Consider the following 19,235-nt stretch of genomic DNA (forward strand, 5'->3'; position numbering starts at 1 on the left):
AACCATGAAAACAATAATTTAAAATGTATGTGTAAAAATAAAAACTTAAATAGCTCAACAGAGAATAGAAAACTCTGATCAAACTAATTAAATAACTTAAATATACACCACACCATTAAGTTTATATATTAGGGGTGGCTAGATTCAGTGCAGGGTTAATGTACTGATGAATTAAGTAATAAGCAATTTTTATGAATGAATGTTACAATCTTCCCTACAATACTGACATATAACAGCAGCTGTATATTTCCATGAATGAATGAATCACTGATTCTGCTCCCTGACTTGGCTCTTGGGAAATTTTCGGAAAATACTGAACCTACTATATTATAGAATTTAGGAAAAAGGTTCCTTTAGAGCAAATAAGTGTATTTTATCTAATCACTACCAAAACCAGTATATCCAATCTTAATTAATTTAGGTCATGTTTGGATTAGAGTTGGAAAATATTTTTGTAAAAATTTTGATGTATAATAACCAATTTTAATGCACCAAATGAAATAAGAAAAAAAATGTTGCATATAGAATAAAAATACTTTTGAGCTCTCACAACTTTAATCCAAACATGCATTTAATTATACCATAATGATCTTATCTTACTAAACGATGATTTACATACATTTTATTTACTTTGTTCATTCAAGTACTATATGTAGAAATAAAACTGCTTTATTAGGAAATTAGGGAATAAATTGCACATTCAGTTGAAGTTTTCTTAATATGAAACAACTACCCTTATAAGAAAGAATAGCAGCTTCATTAATTGAAATCTTACAGTTACAGTATTCACATGGAGGAAATTTTACAAAAGAAGATCAACAACAGTGTAGTTCGATTAAAAACGAAAAAAAAGGAAAGGAAAAAAATCAGTTATGGCCGCTAATTATACACCGAATGGGTAATTTTAATAATTCTGACAAAAAATGACACATTGGCAGCAATGTATATTCACAGAAAGCTAACACCAAAATGAAAAATTTTGCTGGTTCCCTTCTGTTGTACACATTCCTCTAAGCAGAAGAACTAGGTATTTTGTATTGTTTCTTCAGAAATTGAGAGGCTTCTGAGTCACTCCTGTGGCATAATATTCTTAATAGAGTTTTGGAATCAGTTCCCAATTTGCTTTTGCTACCTTGCATTTCCATGCCACTAGCAGATTTCAAGTCTTCAATCAACTCTCGCGTCTACAAAATAATACAGATCATTTTTCATGCTTTCTGAGACATGATTGTTGCAAGAAAATATTTTAGATCATTAATAAATTATAGCTGGTCCCACCAAGCTCAGATAAAGGAAGAAGATTGTATTAAGTTTGTCAGCAGTCAACATAAAATTTGTAGATACAACACTCACCTAGTGGGATAAGGCTTTTGTTGTTGTATTAAATTATAGGGTACATCAAACAGTGAAAACTAGTATATAAGAGAATTTAAATATAATGATGAATTTGACAACATAGCAATACCAACACAATCATTAACACCAAACATGGTCTTAAGATATGGCTAAGGCTATTTGATACCTAGCTAATCCAATACCAAACATGGGATATAGGTGAACCAACCTCATAGCCGTGCAACTTGATCACATGCCGAACACGTGCAACCTGATTTTCGACTACACCCCGAGGGAGGCCGTCACCTCCAGATATAAAGAATTCCTACAAAAAGCACGTCACCATTCACTGACTTTGAAGCATTAACCTACCCAAACTCTCAATTTTATAAGGAAAAAAAGTACAATAAATCCAAAAATCTAATTAGTCTGTTACAAATTGTAGATGACATTGAATTGACTAGATTAGATATGTAGATAACCTACCTTTAACACCTCCAGATCTTCCTCTAATAATTTTGCATCACCGGTGAAGAAAACTCTCGATGGACCCCCATCTAAGATAACACGGAGTAAGCCATCCTGGCATGCAGGAAAGTGTTAAAATCACAATACTAGTAATGAATTTATCAAAGACAGGCTAAGATACCAACCAATGATGCCTGAAGAAGACTTGTCACTATGCGATCCCTGAGAGGCTCCACAACAATATCACAAAGTTGGCTAAGTTCCTAAAATTATTCAAAATTGGTAACCTAATGATCAATTAAATATGCTAAAAATTGCTTTTTCAAAAAAAAAAATTGCTAAAAATTCCAGACTTTCTAGTGAATCCACATTAAATATGGTGAGTGATGCTTGTTAACAGACATTTAAAAACCTTTCAAATGAAAACAAACATAATGAATAATTTTTTTGGCCTTCTCAAAAGTGAAGCCCTCAGCGTCAGTATAGGCCTTAGAGACCTATGCATGCAGCCATGTTTTAACTTTTTACTTTATTTTCATTTATCAAACATAAATAACAATCTTGTGTACACAATGCATATAACATTACACATTCATTATTAACACAGCATGACTTAGTTCATGCAAAGCATAACATTGCATATACATTACATTTTTAAAAACTTTATGTTAGACTTCAGTGTGAATGAGAAAAAGATAAGTGCACCTGGTAACTGACTAAATGAATCTAAAATCTGAATTACAACGGAGAATAACAGGACTCAGGTATTTATAGCTCCCCCAAGTCTACTTTCACAGAAAACAGATTAACTGAGGTTAGTTACAGAAGCAAAAGTACCCTATTATTACATGAGTAACACTATAATACCCCTAAGCTCAAGAGGCATGTGATGCAGAAGAATCACCCAACTGAACTTGCTCAGAGCAACAAAACTAGTGGGAGAGAGAGCTTTAGTTAGGATATCAGCACACTGATCAGAAGCTAGCAAGGTGGATTTTAGTCTGCCAAACAAGGCCTGGGGAGCCTGTTTTAACCCTGTGAATAGATAGTTTTTAAGTCATTGTGAGGAGCCGAACAGTGACAGATTTAATCACCAGAGAAAGTGTCTCTGTATATTCACAACCAAATTGTTGATGAAACCCCTTGGCTACAAGTCTAACCTTTATTCTTATTTACTATATAATCAGCTTCTTCACCCTAAATACCCATTTGCAGCTAATAGGTACCCTTCCATAGGTTTGACTATGCCAAACTTAGCTCTAGTCTGCATAGGGCGAGTATTTTGTGGTCTAGAAGGTTCAGAAACAGGTGGTACCCATAAATGTGTGGCCATAGGCATAAGCCTTAGTTTTGTTTCCTATGCCTACTACAGCCATCTCTTTATACCCAAATTTGAATAAAAAATTCAGAATATCATCTGATAATTAAATGAGATTGATGCAATCTAAGACTCTACTTTTGACAACATATAATACTCACACAATGTATTTTCAATTAAAAGCAATCTAATAAGTATAATATAAAATAAAGACAAATTTCTATAAGATAAACATTACCATATCAAGTGGTTCTATAAGTGCATCCAACCTACATCCAGAGACACTGGGTTTATATAAGTTGTCCATAAATGGAACTCTCAAATCACAGAAGACAATTTTAGTTCCTGAAAGTTGAGAATTAACCCAATAAAGTGATTAGAGAAGTTTAATATGCAAGAAAAAAACAAAATGAGACAGAGATCCATATTCTCACCTGTGTACTCACAAATGCGGTCCATAGCAGCATTTATAACTTTTCTACTTCCCTCAAAGGTATCCTTTTGGGAAAAACTTTTGGACTTGTCATCAAAGGATTTCTCTATTGACAAGAGGATTGTAGGAAAAGTGTCAGAAATTAAACAGTATTCTGATCAATAATTATTATTATTATCATTTTGAGAAAGCAAGACATAAAAAGAGGAAACAAATGGAATATTGACATGTTCTCATGTATATAGAAAGATCAAAACTGGCATTAATAACAAACTTGTTATGCATAATCATGGTTGCATCAATGTATTGCAGAAATCATATGTTTCATTGATAGGTTGAAATGTTGAAACATATATTGCAATTCTGAATCTCTTAATTACAATAATAGAAATTTCATTTGAAGACAGAAAAAAGTTAAACTTTTACAGAAATTAGAGGAGAAAAAGTATTTTATGATGAATGCCCCTCACTGTCCATACACAGCCATGTGGTTATTTAATCATATGACAAGTGGCGAAAGAAACAAATTTCCTGCTTTCAGTAAGAGAATGAAAATGAAAATTACAGTAACTGGAAGAATTTGGAGGAAATAAAAGGAGCAAATAGGTACTGATGCAAAGAGAATAACAATATAGGAAAGAAAATGAAGTAGAGAAAATAATTCACATCCCACAAATCACTCCCAAAATGTAATTCAAGAACTGTCCCAAACTCAGAAATAAACCAAAAAAAAGTACATACACATCTTAAGATAATTTTGCAAGGATACTGATAAAACCTTGGGAGAACCAAATGGAATATTGGCATATCTATTGTAGTTGGAGAACCCTAAGCCCTATAAACCCCACACTAGAATCCCACACTTCTAATGTGGAACTTGTTAAGATTACATATTATTCCGTTAATTATGATTAGATAGCAATTAGGGATTTGTTCATTATCACTCAGATTAGATTGATTATATGTAATTAATGTAGATCCTATTTGCTCATTATAAATAAAGGATTAGTGTATGGTCATCCTCGACACACAACATTACAGTAAATTACTGTTATAGGACTTAAGTCCCATACATTGCAGTTGGATCCTATCAGACAACACCAATTCAATTGGATCCTATATTTGCTTTAAATTAGCACATTCTAAGAGGGAGAAGTTTAATTCATTTACCTTATTTTCTTTTCCTATAAGTACTTATTGAAGTTTATTAAAACAGAGCCAATATATCTCTTGGTATCCTCCACTCCCCACCAAAAATGGTGTCAAAATTTTAACAATTTTGTATTAATCCAGATGAATAAAGAGATTCGCATTCCTTTTTTCTAATAAAAGAATAAATTTATTAAAGAGGAGAGGCACATGTGAGTGGAGGATAAGAAATCCTCTTAAAAAAGGGAGAGGGGGCAGGGAAAAAAATATCTACAAGCCAAAGAGGCGTACAAATGCAACACAGCCATTCAATCTTTCTGAATTTCAGTAATGAAAATTTTCCTTAGAAAAGAACCAAAGGGATAACATGAACATGATCCTACACAATAAAATTGTAACAGTAAAGAGACAACCTCTAGACTTTCCTCTTTAAATAAATACACCATAGAATCATAAAAATAAATCCTTTATAGATATACATTTGAATAACTATCTTGAATGAGTGTTTTTAAGAATTATTCTTCAAAGAGTGCATTTTTAGGAATTTTTCTTCAACGAGAGTGCTTTAAGGGATTTTTATTAACCTGTTATTTCTTTCAATCTATCCCCTTTCATCTTTATTTCTAAATTGAATTTCAATATCTTTTAAGAGAAATTATCAATAGTTAAAAATAACCATGTATCAAGATATAAATTGTCTCATAAGTCTCAAATATATTTTATATCTTATCAATTTTTATTACAATATAATTTATATTTTCAAAAGTATTTATTTATTATATCCAAAAAATATTACCAAATCTAAGATTATCTTCAAGGATTAATTTCTCTATTTCCTAATTATCTCTTGGGATTAGTTTTCATATTTTCTCATGATTTGTTTTCCTAATTAGTTAAGATTAGGATCAGTATAAATAAGGGCTAGTGCTCCAGCTAGGTTTTAAAAACATATCAAACACATCAACACATTGTAATACATCTCAGTTAACATCAATTCCGTGTTTCATTCTCTTTCATCTCTATTCTCCACCTCTATACCGAAAAGCACCATAATTTTAATAGTCATACAAAACAAATACAGATATAACAGTTCAGCACATACTTATGAGTTTTTCTTGGGACCTTTTACTTGTCCATCGCTCCCAGATGTTGTCTTCCAATTTATTCAGATGACTAATTGCATACTGTAAATGGCAGAAAAAACTTAAATTAATGTCACAACATAATGAAAGAAGATTCAGCATATGCTGCCCAAGTATACGAGAGGTATTAAAACAACAAAATCCAATTCAGCATCATCTCCTTAAGACTGGACAATTTTAACAGCAGCACGGCAGCATCCATCAATAAACTACTATTAAAAAGGACTAAGAGGTTCCATCTAACCACATTTTTCTATTGGAAAAAAAATGCCATCCTTGATCCATTTTGTGGATTTCAAAAGCTTTAATAAAATGTTGATGAAAGAAAAAGACTTAGTAAAAATTATAAAAAAAAAAACTTTAACCACATTAAACAAGAGTGAAAATAATATGATAAGGAACAACAGCTGATTAAAAAGGTAGCTTGAAATGAGAAAAGAAAGAGATATATCCAACCACATAAACAAGAGTGAAAATACTCCAGTTACAACCAAGTTTGCGTGAACTCACGTATAATGTATTTAATTGAACACAAAGTGTTGGAGTTGCAAGGACACTAATTTGGCTGGGCCTTGTTTCATCAGGTTCAGGCACACGAGCATCAAACAGTTCCTTCTTTACAAAAGCCTTTATTCCAGCTTCCTTTTTGTATCGTGTAAGAATAGGCACAGGTGGTATCAGTTCCTCCTTGCTTGCTGTGTAATTGAAGGGACACCTTAAGATTCATAAGAACATAATGTCTATAGAACATGCATAATCTTAGCAGAGGATGAAAATTTGATATATAAGAAAATCTTTTGAGAAAACATTAGAAAAGTATGTTGAAAGAGATGCAAGGATTACACCATCTACTAATGAAGGTATAGTTATGAAAATGGTAAGAGTAAGAATGTAGGCAATACATTAACATGAGGTAAAATATTGTAACTTATCATTAAACAAAAACTTCACCACATCAGCCTCATATAGTTATCATGCTAATAAGACATCAAGTGAACATGATTAGAACTTTGAAATCGTAATAACAAAGCATAATAATTAAAAGGTGGTTTTTTTTTGGTGAACTATAATTAAAAGGTAGTTAACTTTATTTATAATTTATAACTAAGACTAAAATAAGAACATGTGAATTTGCTATTCTAGGGTCTTGGATACTCTTACACAATCAGACAGTTAATTTTCGAGAAAATAATACAGAGAAAATTCTTAACGAAAGCATTATATAGCATGAGTTGAGCCAGATCCCTCTAGAGGAAATAATTTTATGAATTTCATTTTCATGGAAAACAGATCATCCATCATTAAATTATGTCCCGCGAGAACTGTCAGCAAAAACCATAAATATTAAGTATCTACTTACCCAACTCATTAACTACATTATTTGCATACACTTGGAGAGCATTGTCAATGCCACGAAACAAGCTGTTCAATTCTGTAAACCTCATTGGAACTTTAAGACCAAAAAATTGATCAACCGTCTGCACCCAATAAGATATCAAATTAATAAAATTATTGTTATAATAAAAAAAAGCTAATAGGTAACAGGCTCTGCTACAAAATCTCTAACCAAAAGAAAACAATATTTTATATGCTACTATTTCTCATCAGCACATTGTATAGACAAACAGTTATCATTGCACTGAAGTGACAATTAACCTCAGATCATGGTTGGGAAAATTCCACATACTTCCAAACACATTAAGAACACAAAAAGGGTCTAAATTTGATCTCTTGTACTTTTACAGGTGGAAAAAATGAAAGTGGAAAACTGAAAATGTCACATATTTCTATAATTTTAGGTGTCATTTAAGAAGGAAGCATCCATTTATAATATATTTAACTAAGTTTCCTACATACATTGCAGAATCAAGGTTCCAAATGATGTAAAAGAAAAAGAAAAATAATATCCATTTGCCTTGGAGGAGCAACTCGAGTACTTGAACTTTTTCCATTGTTAATTAGGTTACATTTTCTACATTTTTCTTTTTGAGGTATACAGAATTACAGTTTTTTTCTTATTACATGTAATACAAAAAGGAAAAGTGATGCAGAAATGGGAAAAATACATGATCCACACACAGACCAAGGTAGTGACTGTTCAAGTTGGTAGATCATGAAAAACTATTTGTTGCACAACCTTGTAATAAATCCCAGAAAGACTACCACATTCTTACCTCCTCAACAATCCTGTAAACTTCCACAATAGAACCAGCATGTCGTTGTTGAGGAGATATCGGGTCCCAATGCTGTGAAAGTATATTAAAAAATTATTAAAACATTTATTCAGAGAAGAAGCTTAGTAGAACTGTAGAAGCAGCATAGAAAGTGAAGAAAACTGAATGTTACACTATAGCAAAAGGAAAAATATTATTTTAACAATATATTCATATCTTGATTAGTTGATTTTATTTTTTATTACATATATATATATGGAGAGAGAGAGAGAGAGAATAAGATTAAATTAACTCAATCCTACACAAATGATTTTTTCATAGTGAATTTAATCCTTTTTAGCATCAGAAGGATTTTAGGATTTAAAACCCATCTCACTCAACAAATTTCACTCGATAAACCCAGCTGTTTTGAGATTCACAGAAAACCCCTATTTCACTCACCAACTCCGGTTCACTCTTCATTTTGAGCTTCACAGAAAACCCCAATTTTTAGTAATTCATTTTTACTATTTTTGAGAAGTGAGAACTTATGGGTGTGCACTATAAATTATTTACATTGAATCCATTATATTTAGTAAATTGGTCATCCCATCACCTGCTACTTCATTATACCAGGTTTGGGGTCAGCCATTCCACACCACTATCCACAATTAACTACTCTGATGCTAAGTTTGAATATACAACAGATATTACCCAAAAAAACTTCTAAAAATGAACAATGAAACTAGACCTTAAGAAAAGCCTGTGTCCCATCTTGTCACAAATAGACATATTCAAAATGCCAGGCATTTGACAGTATAGCACTGTTGATTAGGGGATTTACCTCTTGCTGAATAACCCGCTCTACCCAACCTAAAATTCTTCCAAGCTGTGAATTGACCCAACGCAACACCAATGTTCCAGATTTCATCTCAATCTATAACAAGAAAAAGGGGCAAGGACCAAAGTTTAGAATAAATAAATGACAAAAAACTATTTGAAACATAAATGTGCTGAAACTAAATGACAATAGAAAACACATGTCAGTAGATAATCAGAATTATGCCCTCCAACTGTCAATCGCAACATGGCATTGGACCAACAAATCATGATTGATCTGAACATCCTTTTATCTCTGTTGACCTATTTAAATGAGTACAAGAATCAAGTATATGGAACATGTGAACAGGTTCTAATGTAAAAGAGATAGCAAGATATATCTGATCAAATATACAATTTTGCCTACTCTAAAAGCAATTTATCCACCTAACCTGGTAGAGATTTAATTTCTTCAACAGGATCTCAGCATTTTCTTCATGGCATACAGATGTAATAAGTGCCATTATGAACTGCTCTAGACTTTCAGCTGCAGGAAATACAGAAATGACATCCTCACTTAAATGTTCTGCACTATCCAAAAAGGGTTTCTGAAAATACAAAAACAAATTTTCAGTCATTTTGAAGATATATTCCATAATGTGATCAGAAAAAATATAAACAAACCATATACACACTCACCAGTCTGTGGCCATAAAGTTTGTGAACTAATGATGCAGATACAACAGTTGCTTGAGGATGCCTCTGAGATAAAATAGGCAAGAAAGATGCTGATTCCTTTTTTAGGAACTTCTTGAGTTCTTCTGCAAGCAATGCCAAGGGATGCTCATGTGACATATCTACTCTGTCAACAACTTGCACTGTCTGCAGAAAGTAAAGAGATTCCATAAATATAAAGATAGGTATAAAATAAAAAGGAAACAAAAACAAACTGTAGTTTGCAATTAAAAACGATAGAAGTAAAAGCAAATGTCCCCATGCACATTCAAATCACATGGCAGAATCAAGAAAAAGACATAAAACAATTTTAGGTACACATTTGCTTCAAAATTCTATGATATATATTTAAAGCTAAAGACAAATTCTATCAAAATGTAAATATATAATTATAATTAAGTCATGCTTAAAATAAGTCCACTTAAACATGTATATAATCAATAACAATGAATGGGAAGATTTATGAGTTGTCCGTCATTTATCAGTTAAGTGGAAGATAATACTGACTACCAAATTAGGATTTCAATGAACATGGAACTTGAACTTTCGATATTCAAACATCTTTGCAAATTAATACTCACCCTTGAAAATGCATTCTTAATTGATGATGATATATATATCTCTATCTGATCACGATCACTAATTGGCAAGGACTGTGTGCTCTGCAGGAAAAATGGTAAAAGAAACTTCTAATAAATGAAATTTATGCCTACCATAATATTTTTTACAAAATGATCTATCTAAAAGCAAAAGATATCATCAAACTGAATTACACACAGTTTCTGGTTCTTCCAGTAGAAGCCTCCTGGTAATCATTGCAACTGCTACAATCTTTTCCATAGTTGCTGAACCCTAAAAAGTATAAATTATGTAAAAAAAAATAAAAAATTAAAGGTGCAACACAAGATATTATAATTAATTGGTATAAAATCAAAAACAAAGTTTGGAAGAGAAAAGAAAAGGGGAGAAGACTTCAAGGGTATTTCTTTTGAAAAGAAAAACAAGGATGAGCATACAATCATAAGTTACAACAGCTAGTAATGAGTGGGAACATCTAAATACATGGTGAAATGATATATGTTAGCAACAGATGCAACACGAATCAATTTCTCTTTGGTATACTAAATTCAATGTTCGTTCTTGATGGTTTGAATTGACCAGAACCCCCGAAAGTCTTCTTACAGGAACACCCAACAAATTCTGGTGGCTACTTTCACAAATGCAGACATGGATTCCAACTTTAAAATATTATTAGCTGTGATTTGTGCACTTTTTTCATTGCAATCAAAATCATAACACTTAAATATTTACCAAAAAAAGAGGATGAAGAATGCTCCTAAAACATCGAATATCAAAAAAGTAAGATAAAACAAATTATTACTTCACAAAAGCTCTTCAACAATCAGACACAAACATATCCAAGTATCAGATCCGGTATTACCTAACAACCTAACAGTTGAACAAACCTCATTGAAATGCAGATGGTAATCTCCAAGCTGCTTGTCAGTCCATCTCTGAATTGGTGTTAAGAAAGACTGTAAGAAAGACATATCTCGTTCGCCTTCAACCTTAGAATGCAAGCTTTTCAAGTGCAACCTCTCTTGTTGGCCTCTTTGCTCCATCAGTGGTATTTTATTTAATTGCTCAAGAGCATGCAGCAAAACCCCATGCTCCCTTGTGATAACATACTGCATCCCCATAATAAAATAAAGTAATATAACATAAATAATGATTAAAGAAAGAGTCGTGCCACATTATTCAACAAATATTAGCTAATCAAATATTACAGTAATCACAAAATGAAATAAAAATAAAACAGCCAAACAGTAACAGAAATTAAGCTGAATGGCATGTAGTCAGCATATCCCAATGAGTCAAATTTCAACCAAGCAACCTTAATCTTGATTACCAGAAAATTAAAGACTTCTTTGTTTTGATTAGATCAAGATGATGAAAGAGACACAGGCATATTAAAAATTAAAAAGGCAAACATCCAAGGAAAATAGATTAATAGATTATGCTAAATTCAAATGTTTACTTGAAATATATTAACAGTTTGTAAACATTCTGAAGTTCAAAATTTTCATGCTCATTTTGAAGTTGTCAGAAAGAATATAAATAGGGTAACAGCTGTACAGTGTCTAGTATTTATAGTAATCAGGGTAACTACACATGGATTCACTCATACATCTCTTAGTTTTCTCCTTATTCAACAAAAGCTTTATGGCACCATCCATATGAATCAGTAGAGAAAATGGAGAACGAAAAATTAGTAGAAATGAATCATTATGTATCTATGGAGAGTGAAACATGAAAGGAAAAACACAGAAAAACAAGGCCACAGTGATAATAGGCAACTAGTTTTAATCCTTGCAAAATATGTTTGTTTTTTTTTTGTCCTTAAAGCGCTTTCGATAGCATTTTTTTGACTGTTCAAAGCACTTTTTTCTATTCAAAGCACTATCTAAAGTGTTTTAAGGACAAAAAACAAAATAAACACATTTTGCAAGGACTAAAATGAAAAAAAAATTGCAAGGACGAAAACGAAAAAAAGAACACTAAAATGCAGGGACGAAAAAAGTAGTTAAACCTTTTTTATGGTAATTACAAATACATTGAGGCAATCAACAACAGTACAGTATAGAAGTCCAACCCCAAGTCTCCAACTATAAAATTGACAGTGGTTCTTGAAAATAACATTAAAAGAAAATGTGATGCTATACCTGACGAAATAAAACCCATGCATAGCAGGTTTGATGGATTGTCTCCGTGATTCCTAAAACTCTCCAAGTCGACTTCAAAAGTTCAAGAATTTCTTCCACTTCCTAGAAATTAGGTGACCCACAGATGACAATTCAGAATCTACAAAAATTGATTCAATCTAATTTCTATTTCTCAAATAAAAGTTTCATTATAATTATTCCTTCTTGATAAAATAGAATCTTAGCTGCAGATTGCAACTAAATACATGTTACACAATAACCCTCTGTTTCCTTTCCCTTCCACAACAGCCCATACTCAGGAAATATTCAGCAAATAAAAAAAACCAGGAAGCATAGCTTAGTGATAACAATTTGAAGGATGTAATGGCTCAACTGATGCTATAATCTGGCCTTGGAAAGTAAAAGACACCAACCTCTGTCAGCTTTCCTTCATCTAGCATGTCAAATACACTTAAAAGTAATTTCTCATATAGTCTGACATTTAAGTGGTAACCATCTGCCCAATGGCATATTTCACCAGTTAAGTCACCCCGAGCTGGCCTCTCAGCAAGTGGAATGGCAATCTCCCTTAGGGATCTCAAGCATTCTGTCCTTTGAAGTTCACCAGTTGAAGATGGGAGAAACTTAAAAACAAAAAAACAAAATAAAATAAGAAGAGTAAAATGAAACAAGCATGACTATTAAAATCATGTAAGCCACATCCAATCAGGCATGATACAAAGGAAAGCCATTTCTTATGACCTAATGCTAACAGAGGATACAGTAAAAATATGAACATCCAAATGGAGAATCACACACCTCTGCTTCTTCAATCTTGGCCAACAGAATCCTCAACTCATTTGTCTTGCGTCCAGATTCACCAAATCCAACGGCAGGGTGATTAACAAGCCCCTCCTCTAAAACTTTTAACTGTAATGACACAAATTGGGAAATGATCAACAAAAAAGAAATATTATGATACCAGCATCCTCATCTTCCCATCAACATATTTACAAGCTAATAGAGTATATGAAGGAGAGAAGAGAATATTCTATAATGGATTTCACTACCTGCCTCTTTTGCCAACGTATAAAAGCCTTCTTATCAGAAAATTCTGAACGTGAAATACAGCAAAGCAACTCCAAAGGAATCAATAGAGTATCCATCCTTTTCCCCACCTTTCCCACCAGAGCATTTAGCAAGCCTTGTCTTGTTCTAATATCCATTGACTCGGATATCTGCATCCAAAAATTATCTATAAATATGGGTGCAGGAAGCAAAAAACATAAGCAAACACAAATTCAAGATTTTGCTGATTTACATGGTTTCCAAACATTAGCTGTCTCATTTTAGCAAAATAATAATAAGATTGCTAAAACATGCATGTGTAGGGAAAGTTTTAGGCGAGATCAGTAGAAGTCCAAATAAAGAGAGTATATCAGATGGAGGGTAGCCATAGCGATAGCACTAGAGGTAGAGGGAGACCAAGAAAAACTATATGCAAAACTATTAAGAAGGATTTAGCCATAGCGATAGCACTAGGTGACATCAGTAAAAGTCCAAATAAAGAGAGTAGATCAGTTGGAAAAGAGATTGGTTACTATATAGTTTTGGAGATAAATTTTTAGGCAAAGAGTTATAACTACGAGTATGAATCCAGAATAAGGAAAAAGAAACAGAATCCAGAATGTATATTGAGCTGATCACAGATTCAAAACCTATCAAACTCCAAGGAGCCTTAGCTCAAGCAACACAAAGTCTCTCTAGGGATTGACTCCCAGTGATTTCACTTTACCTCCACTTTAGCTACTAAAACTTAGACCTTCCTAACCAAAAACAAACAACAAAACCCAAAAAAAAGGAACAAACGAAAATTCAGCTGTTATCACCATATGATAATTAATTTTACATAACCACAATAGACAAGCCTCCAGAGTCCATCTCAGTAAATGCCAAATTCAGCCTCAAAACCACCAACCTCAGTGAAAAGAGGTAGCCACAGTATTATAAAAGGTTTTACTAAAATATGATATTCATTAGAGAAACCAAAGGCCCTTACACAATATAAGAGTACACTACGGTATGCTGCAAAAATAAATAAATAAACATAATGGTGGAAAAAATCAGTGGAAAAGGATCAAAATATAAGTAAATGGAACCTGAGCCCCTATATACCTCCATCTGAACACGCATGGTTTCCAACAAGCCAACTAATCCAGGAGCATTCTGGGACTGGGATACAACACTTCCACTTTTGCTGCGCCCAAGCTTCCTAATCAAGCTGGATTTTTTATCTTTCTTTTTTTCTTTTGATGGGACAATCAGACCCCTGATAAACAAGAAACAGATCAAAGTTTTCACAAATAGAATGAAATACACATAAAAATCTTTCTCAAGGAAAAGAGATCCTCTCAAATTAAACATATATTGGTAACATACCCTGTGGCTCCAGCACAAGCCAAGAGGATCTCATATGCAGTTTCACGAAGATCATCATCTGAGATGCCTAGAATCAGTAAAAACCACAAATCAGGAAAGTTCATGATAGCTTTGGTTTAAACCTTTCAATTCAAATTTGAGGCATAAATCATCCAAAATTTATATCTTAGTATTTTTCTATAAAAGAAGAAATTATTATAGGATACTATGAAGTATGAGATGTACAAAGGAGGATAAGAAGTCCTGCTAGTGTTACAAAACCATCATCCCAAAAGAAACCTCCAAAATATCTATGGATATCAATAATAGACACACCCCCTAAAACAGCCATGGGCTGACACCAGATAGAATCCAAAAAAACTACTCTGCTAAAAAAATATGAGAAGGGAGAATTTTCTGGTTAAGACGTGTCCTTGACCCATACAAAGGCACAAGTGTAATCATAGAAATGTTGGATGCCTCAATTATACAGGTTTCCACCATAGCAATGACTTCTATGACTCAGCAATAAACAAATGATGGCTTCATGTATGACAGTTTATCTTACAACCATTGCTAACACTGTTGGTTCATTCAATTTTCTTAATCATATGTCTCCCTTTTTTCATGATATTGCACATATTTCAAATCAAAATATTGTTCATCTGATAATATTTAGACGGATCAGGAGTTGTGAGGAACTGAGGATGAAAGAACTTATCCAACAGATAAGTTTTCTACCTGTGGAGAAAGAAGGCAATTTCACTGCAAGATCAGAAGCATCATTAAGAGTCCTTTTAGCTCTGAAACCTTCAACCACCGCAACATCATCATCATCCTCAAAGTCTTCAATATCATCCACAGTTAGCTCCTTTTCTTGAGTAGAGTCAAAAGACTCCGATCTCGATACATTAGAAACAATTGGGGATGGTGGAAAAACAGGAGGAGTGGAAACAGCGACAGGAGGCACTGCAGTTGGAACAGTTGGTGGTGGCCTCCTGGGAGGAGAACCTGAAGACCCAGGATCAGTGACCAAATAAAACTCACCAACTGAACCTGTATCACTCTGTGAAAGCCAGAAGCATTTAAAATCCACACATGATCCTCACAAACAATTAAAAACATAAGCTTTAAATGAAATGAAACTTATAAAGCATGTCATGACAGTAATTAAATTAGCTCAATAGTTTTAAAGATGCATCATATTTGTTTCCAAGTATTATAAAACGGAAGAGTTGACAGACTAGCCATAACATGTTTTAAAAGGCAAAATGCAGACATTTAAACATAATAAGGAACTAAGAATTATTATAGTATAAAATTATCACCAGCAAGTGTACAAGCTAAATCAGTACTTCATTCATAATATCAATACATAAAAATGTGTATAAATGGACATACATACACAAATACACAATTGAAAAAAATATATCAACATCAAAAAGACCATATCATAGAGATATAATTAGGGCCTGGTAGTTGGGAAGGGGGGGCCTTAAGGGTGAAGGGGGGGAGCAGTCGCGGGTTCAAATCCCCCCACTGAAAATTTTAACAAAACTAACAAACTAACATTTGCTGATTTTTTTTTTAAAAAAACGACCATATCATAACATACCATTTGGGGTAACCCAGTATGATCATGATAATCTCTAATTGCTTCTGAAAGTTCAAGCAATGTACCTGCATTGAAGAAATTTACAAATAAGACAAGGTAAACAAAACTAAAAAAGAGAAGAATGATAACTGATATGCAAGGCAACGGACCGAATTCAACTCACTCTTTTTGGCACAGTTGAGGACATAATCAACACTGACTTGATCTAGATCCACATCATCCAGTGTAACTGCACCAGGTGGCATTACAACTTTCTTGATTAAGCTCCCTGAAAGTATAAAATCAAGAAGCACTCTTCTGTCCCTCCTGTATCTCTGGAGAAGCTCTATGGCATTCTCTCTGCAATTCATCAAATCACCACAAGTAAGGATCACATGATAATAACTCCACTTAGCAGAATTAGGGGTACCAGAAATCTAACAAGCAATGAAAGAACAAAGAAAGAGACACTTACTCTTCCATTGCTTATAACTTCAGCAATTCTGCTATTTCAGCAACACAAAGTGCTGAAAACAATTATCAAACTGAAAGTTAAAAGATATTATGAAGCATACAAAACCAAAAAATCAAACATTGAAAAACTAAAACCATGCATTCCCAGTATGAATCAAAGTAATTCCAAAAAAAAAATGAAGAAGAAAATTGATATTAAACAAAACCCGAGATCAGATTCGACCCAGTTCAGATTGTTCATGCATTTCATCAAAAGTGGAACACTAGAACTTTCAACAAAAAAACAAGAAACCAAGTTGTTGTTTTTTCCTGTGGGGTGGTGAAACACTTGACAATAACCCATTGTGATTTTGAAGCAGTAGTAGTTACCCTTTCTTTTCAACTGAACCAGAGAGAGAGAGAGAGAGGGTTACCTGAATGGATCTTGAAAATGCGGAGAATGGAGAAGAGGGAAAGAAGAAAAAGTCAAATGGGTATGTGAATTGTATGCGAAAATTGAAGCTTTTTTGGTCACTTGAGTGTGGAGCTGTGATGATGACTTTGTGAGTGATAGCAGAGCTAACTAGGCTGAGCTGTGAGAAGAAGAAATAGGAGCAATTTTGAGTTCTCAATTTTAGGCTTTGGATCTAATCCAGTCCATGTTTTATTTTTTTTTCTTTCAGAAAATGAAAATTTTATGTAGATCTGCGTTTAATCACCTCATCTTTGACTTGTCCTTTCATATCTCAAATATTCTCATAAATTTGACGGACATATCTTAAATCGATTATGAAATTAATACTTGATTAAGTATTTAATTACATTTAAAAAAAATTCATTAAAGTATATTTTTATTATTTAATTGGAGTGGTGATAATTAAGAATTAACCATCACTATATATAATATTATTCTTATATTTTAGTTTTTTAACCAATTTGATTAAGATTTTTACCTCACAGTTTAGAAAAAAAAAAATTGATTCTCCGTATAAATTTCAAGATACATTTACATGTTCGATCCTTTGAGGTGATTATGGAACTAATTTTTGGGACTTAATCACTTAAAATTCATTGTCATTTCCTAAAATTGTATTAATATTATTTAGTTGGAGGGATGATAATTAAGAATTAATCATCACTATATATATTCCTGATTCTAATCTACCTGTAAAAGCGACACTGCCGTTGGGAAACCTAGTTGCAATTCATCTTGTAAAAGGTAGCAAAAAGAAAAGAATCTGGTCAAAAACTTATGACAATAAACGATAATTTTGAAAACAAGATAAGAAATCATCTCCGTGTAGCTTACACTAATTATGACACTATGAAAAATTATATATAAAATTAAATTATATTTTATCAATTATATGCTTGAATTATTATTATGCATCATTATAATTATTTGTAAAATTTTGAAAAAAATGAACATCAATTAAAAAAAAAATCAAACAATTTATATTTTAATATATTTTAAATATATATATATATATATATATATATATATATATATTACTTCATTTTTTATGTACATAAATAAGATTTTAAATAGTTTTAATTAATATAATTTACGTGGAAGCTAGGAACTTTTAATTTAATATTAGATTTTGAAATAAAATTATCTAATTAAAAATTCTCGAATAATATAATAATTATTATAAGTTGTACCAGTATAATTTAATTTTTTTTCTCATTTTAAATTATCTATAATATATTTTTTTAATTCTCTATTTTTCTTACTTATTAAATATTTTTATATTTTAAAATCATTAAATTTATGAGTTTATTTTCCATGCACTATTTTTGTCTCTGCAAAATCCCCAAAACTCTAGACTTCAAAGTAAAGGATCTACAATCACTCTTAGGACATTTCCTTTGTTTGATTTTTGCTTTCACAAAGCTCCTAAAAAAACAAAATAAGACCAGACATAAAAGGATACTAGCAAATCCTAATTAAACCAAGTTTTTTTATTGAAATTTTACTCAAATCAACATAAACATAATTCAAAAACATAAGAATATCAACTAATTGTTCCAAAACGACACTAAAATATAGAAATATATGACAATTATCGGTTAGCAACCTCTTCTTCTTGCCATGCTTAATTGCTCGCATAATTTGGCAGACATTCTTCATTATATCCGCAATTGTTCCCATGCCAAGGACGTGTGGTCTAGGCTTGATTTCCTATCCCAACCTTTCTTCTTTGATCCTAATCCTCACTCTTGGACTAATTAAGAAGCAGTTGTTGGGTGTTAAAAGCTATCTCTTTGTGGCAGCCTCTTGGTGGATCTGAAAATGGCGCAATAACAATTTTTTTTTTATGAAGACAATTGGGATATACAACAAGTAATCCACAAGATTATTACATGATGGCATTCTTTTATATGATAAAGATCAGGACAAGAGTGCAACTCCACTTTTGTGCATCCCAAAGTGGTATCCCTCTCCAGTGCAATGTTATAAATTAAATGTGGACGGGATAATGGTTGTTTTACATGGCTTGGAGAATACGTGA

At 32.4% G+C, this 19,235-nt stretch overlaps 1 protein-coding gene across 2 annotated transcripts; it reads right to left on the minus strand.

The window, feature by feature from the left end:
* Positions 1 to 680: 680 nt before the first annotated feature.
* Positions 681 to 17,395, minus strand: LOC114375928 (protein unc-13 homolog). Of its 2 annotated transcripts, none has more exons than XM_028333794.1 (27): positions 17,154 to 17,395; positions 16,742 to 16,811; positions 16,451 to 16,626; positions 16,288 to 16,352; positions 15,414 to 15,738; positions 14,694 to 14,760; positions 14,430 to 14,583; positions 13,325 to 13,492; positions 13,074 to 13,184; positions 12,689 to 12,898; positions 12,276 to 12,377; positions 11,019 to 11,240; positions 10,330 to 10,404; positions 10,134 to 10,214; positions 9,517 to 9,699; positions 9,270 to 9,425; positions 8,843 to 8,935; positions 8,020 to 8,091; positions 7,206 to 7,323; positions 6,356 to 6,540; positions 5,806 to 5,887; positions 3,556 to 3,660; positions 3,360 to 3,466; positions 1,989 to 2,066; positions 1,822 to 1,917; positions 1,565 to 1,660; positions 681 to 1,184 (listed from the first exon to the last, which is right to left on the minus strand). In XM_028333794.1, the coding sequence occupies exons 2-27, from the start codon at positions 16,747 to 16,749 to the stop codon at positions 1,011 to 1,013; spliced, it is 3,309 nt and encodes a 1,102-aa protein (XP_028189595.1). In that variant the 5' UTR covers positions 16,750 to 16,811; positions 17,154 to 17,395; the 3' UTR covers positions 681 to 1,010. The 2 variants fall into 2 exon arrangements, with proteins under 2 accessions (XP_028189595.1, XP_028189594.1); XM_028333793.1 differs by having other exon boundaries at positions 16,742 to 16,793; positions 17,154 to 17,394.
* Positions 17,396 to 19,235: the final 1,840 nt, after the last annotated feature.

This window comes from Glycine soja, chromosome 11, assembly GCF_004193775.1.
Source record: "Glycine soja cultivar W05 chromosome 11, ASM419377v2, whole genome shotgun sequence".
In the NCBI taxonomy this organism is placed as follows: domain Eukaryota; kingdom Viridiplantae; phylum Streptophyta; class Magnoliopsida; order Fabales; family Fabaceae; genus Glycine; species Glycine soja.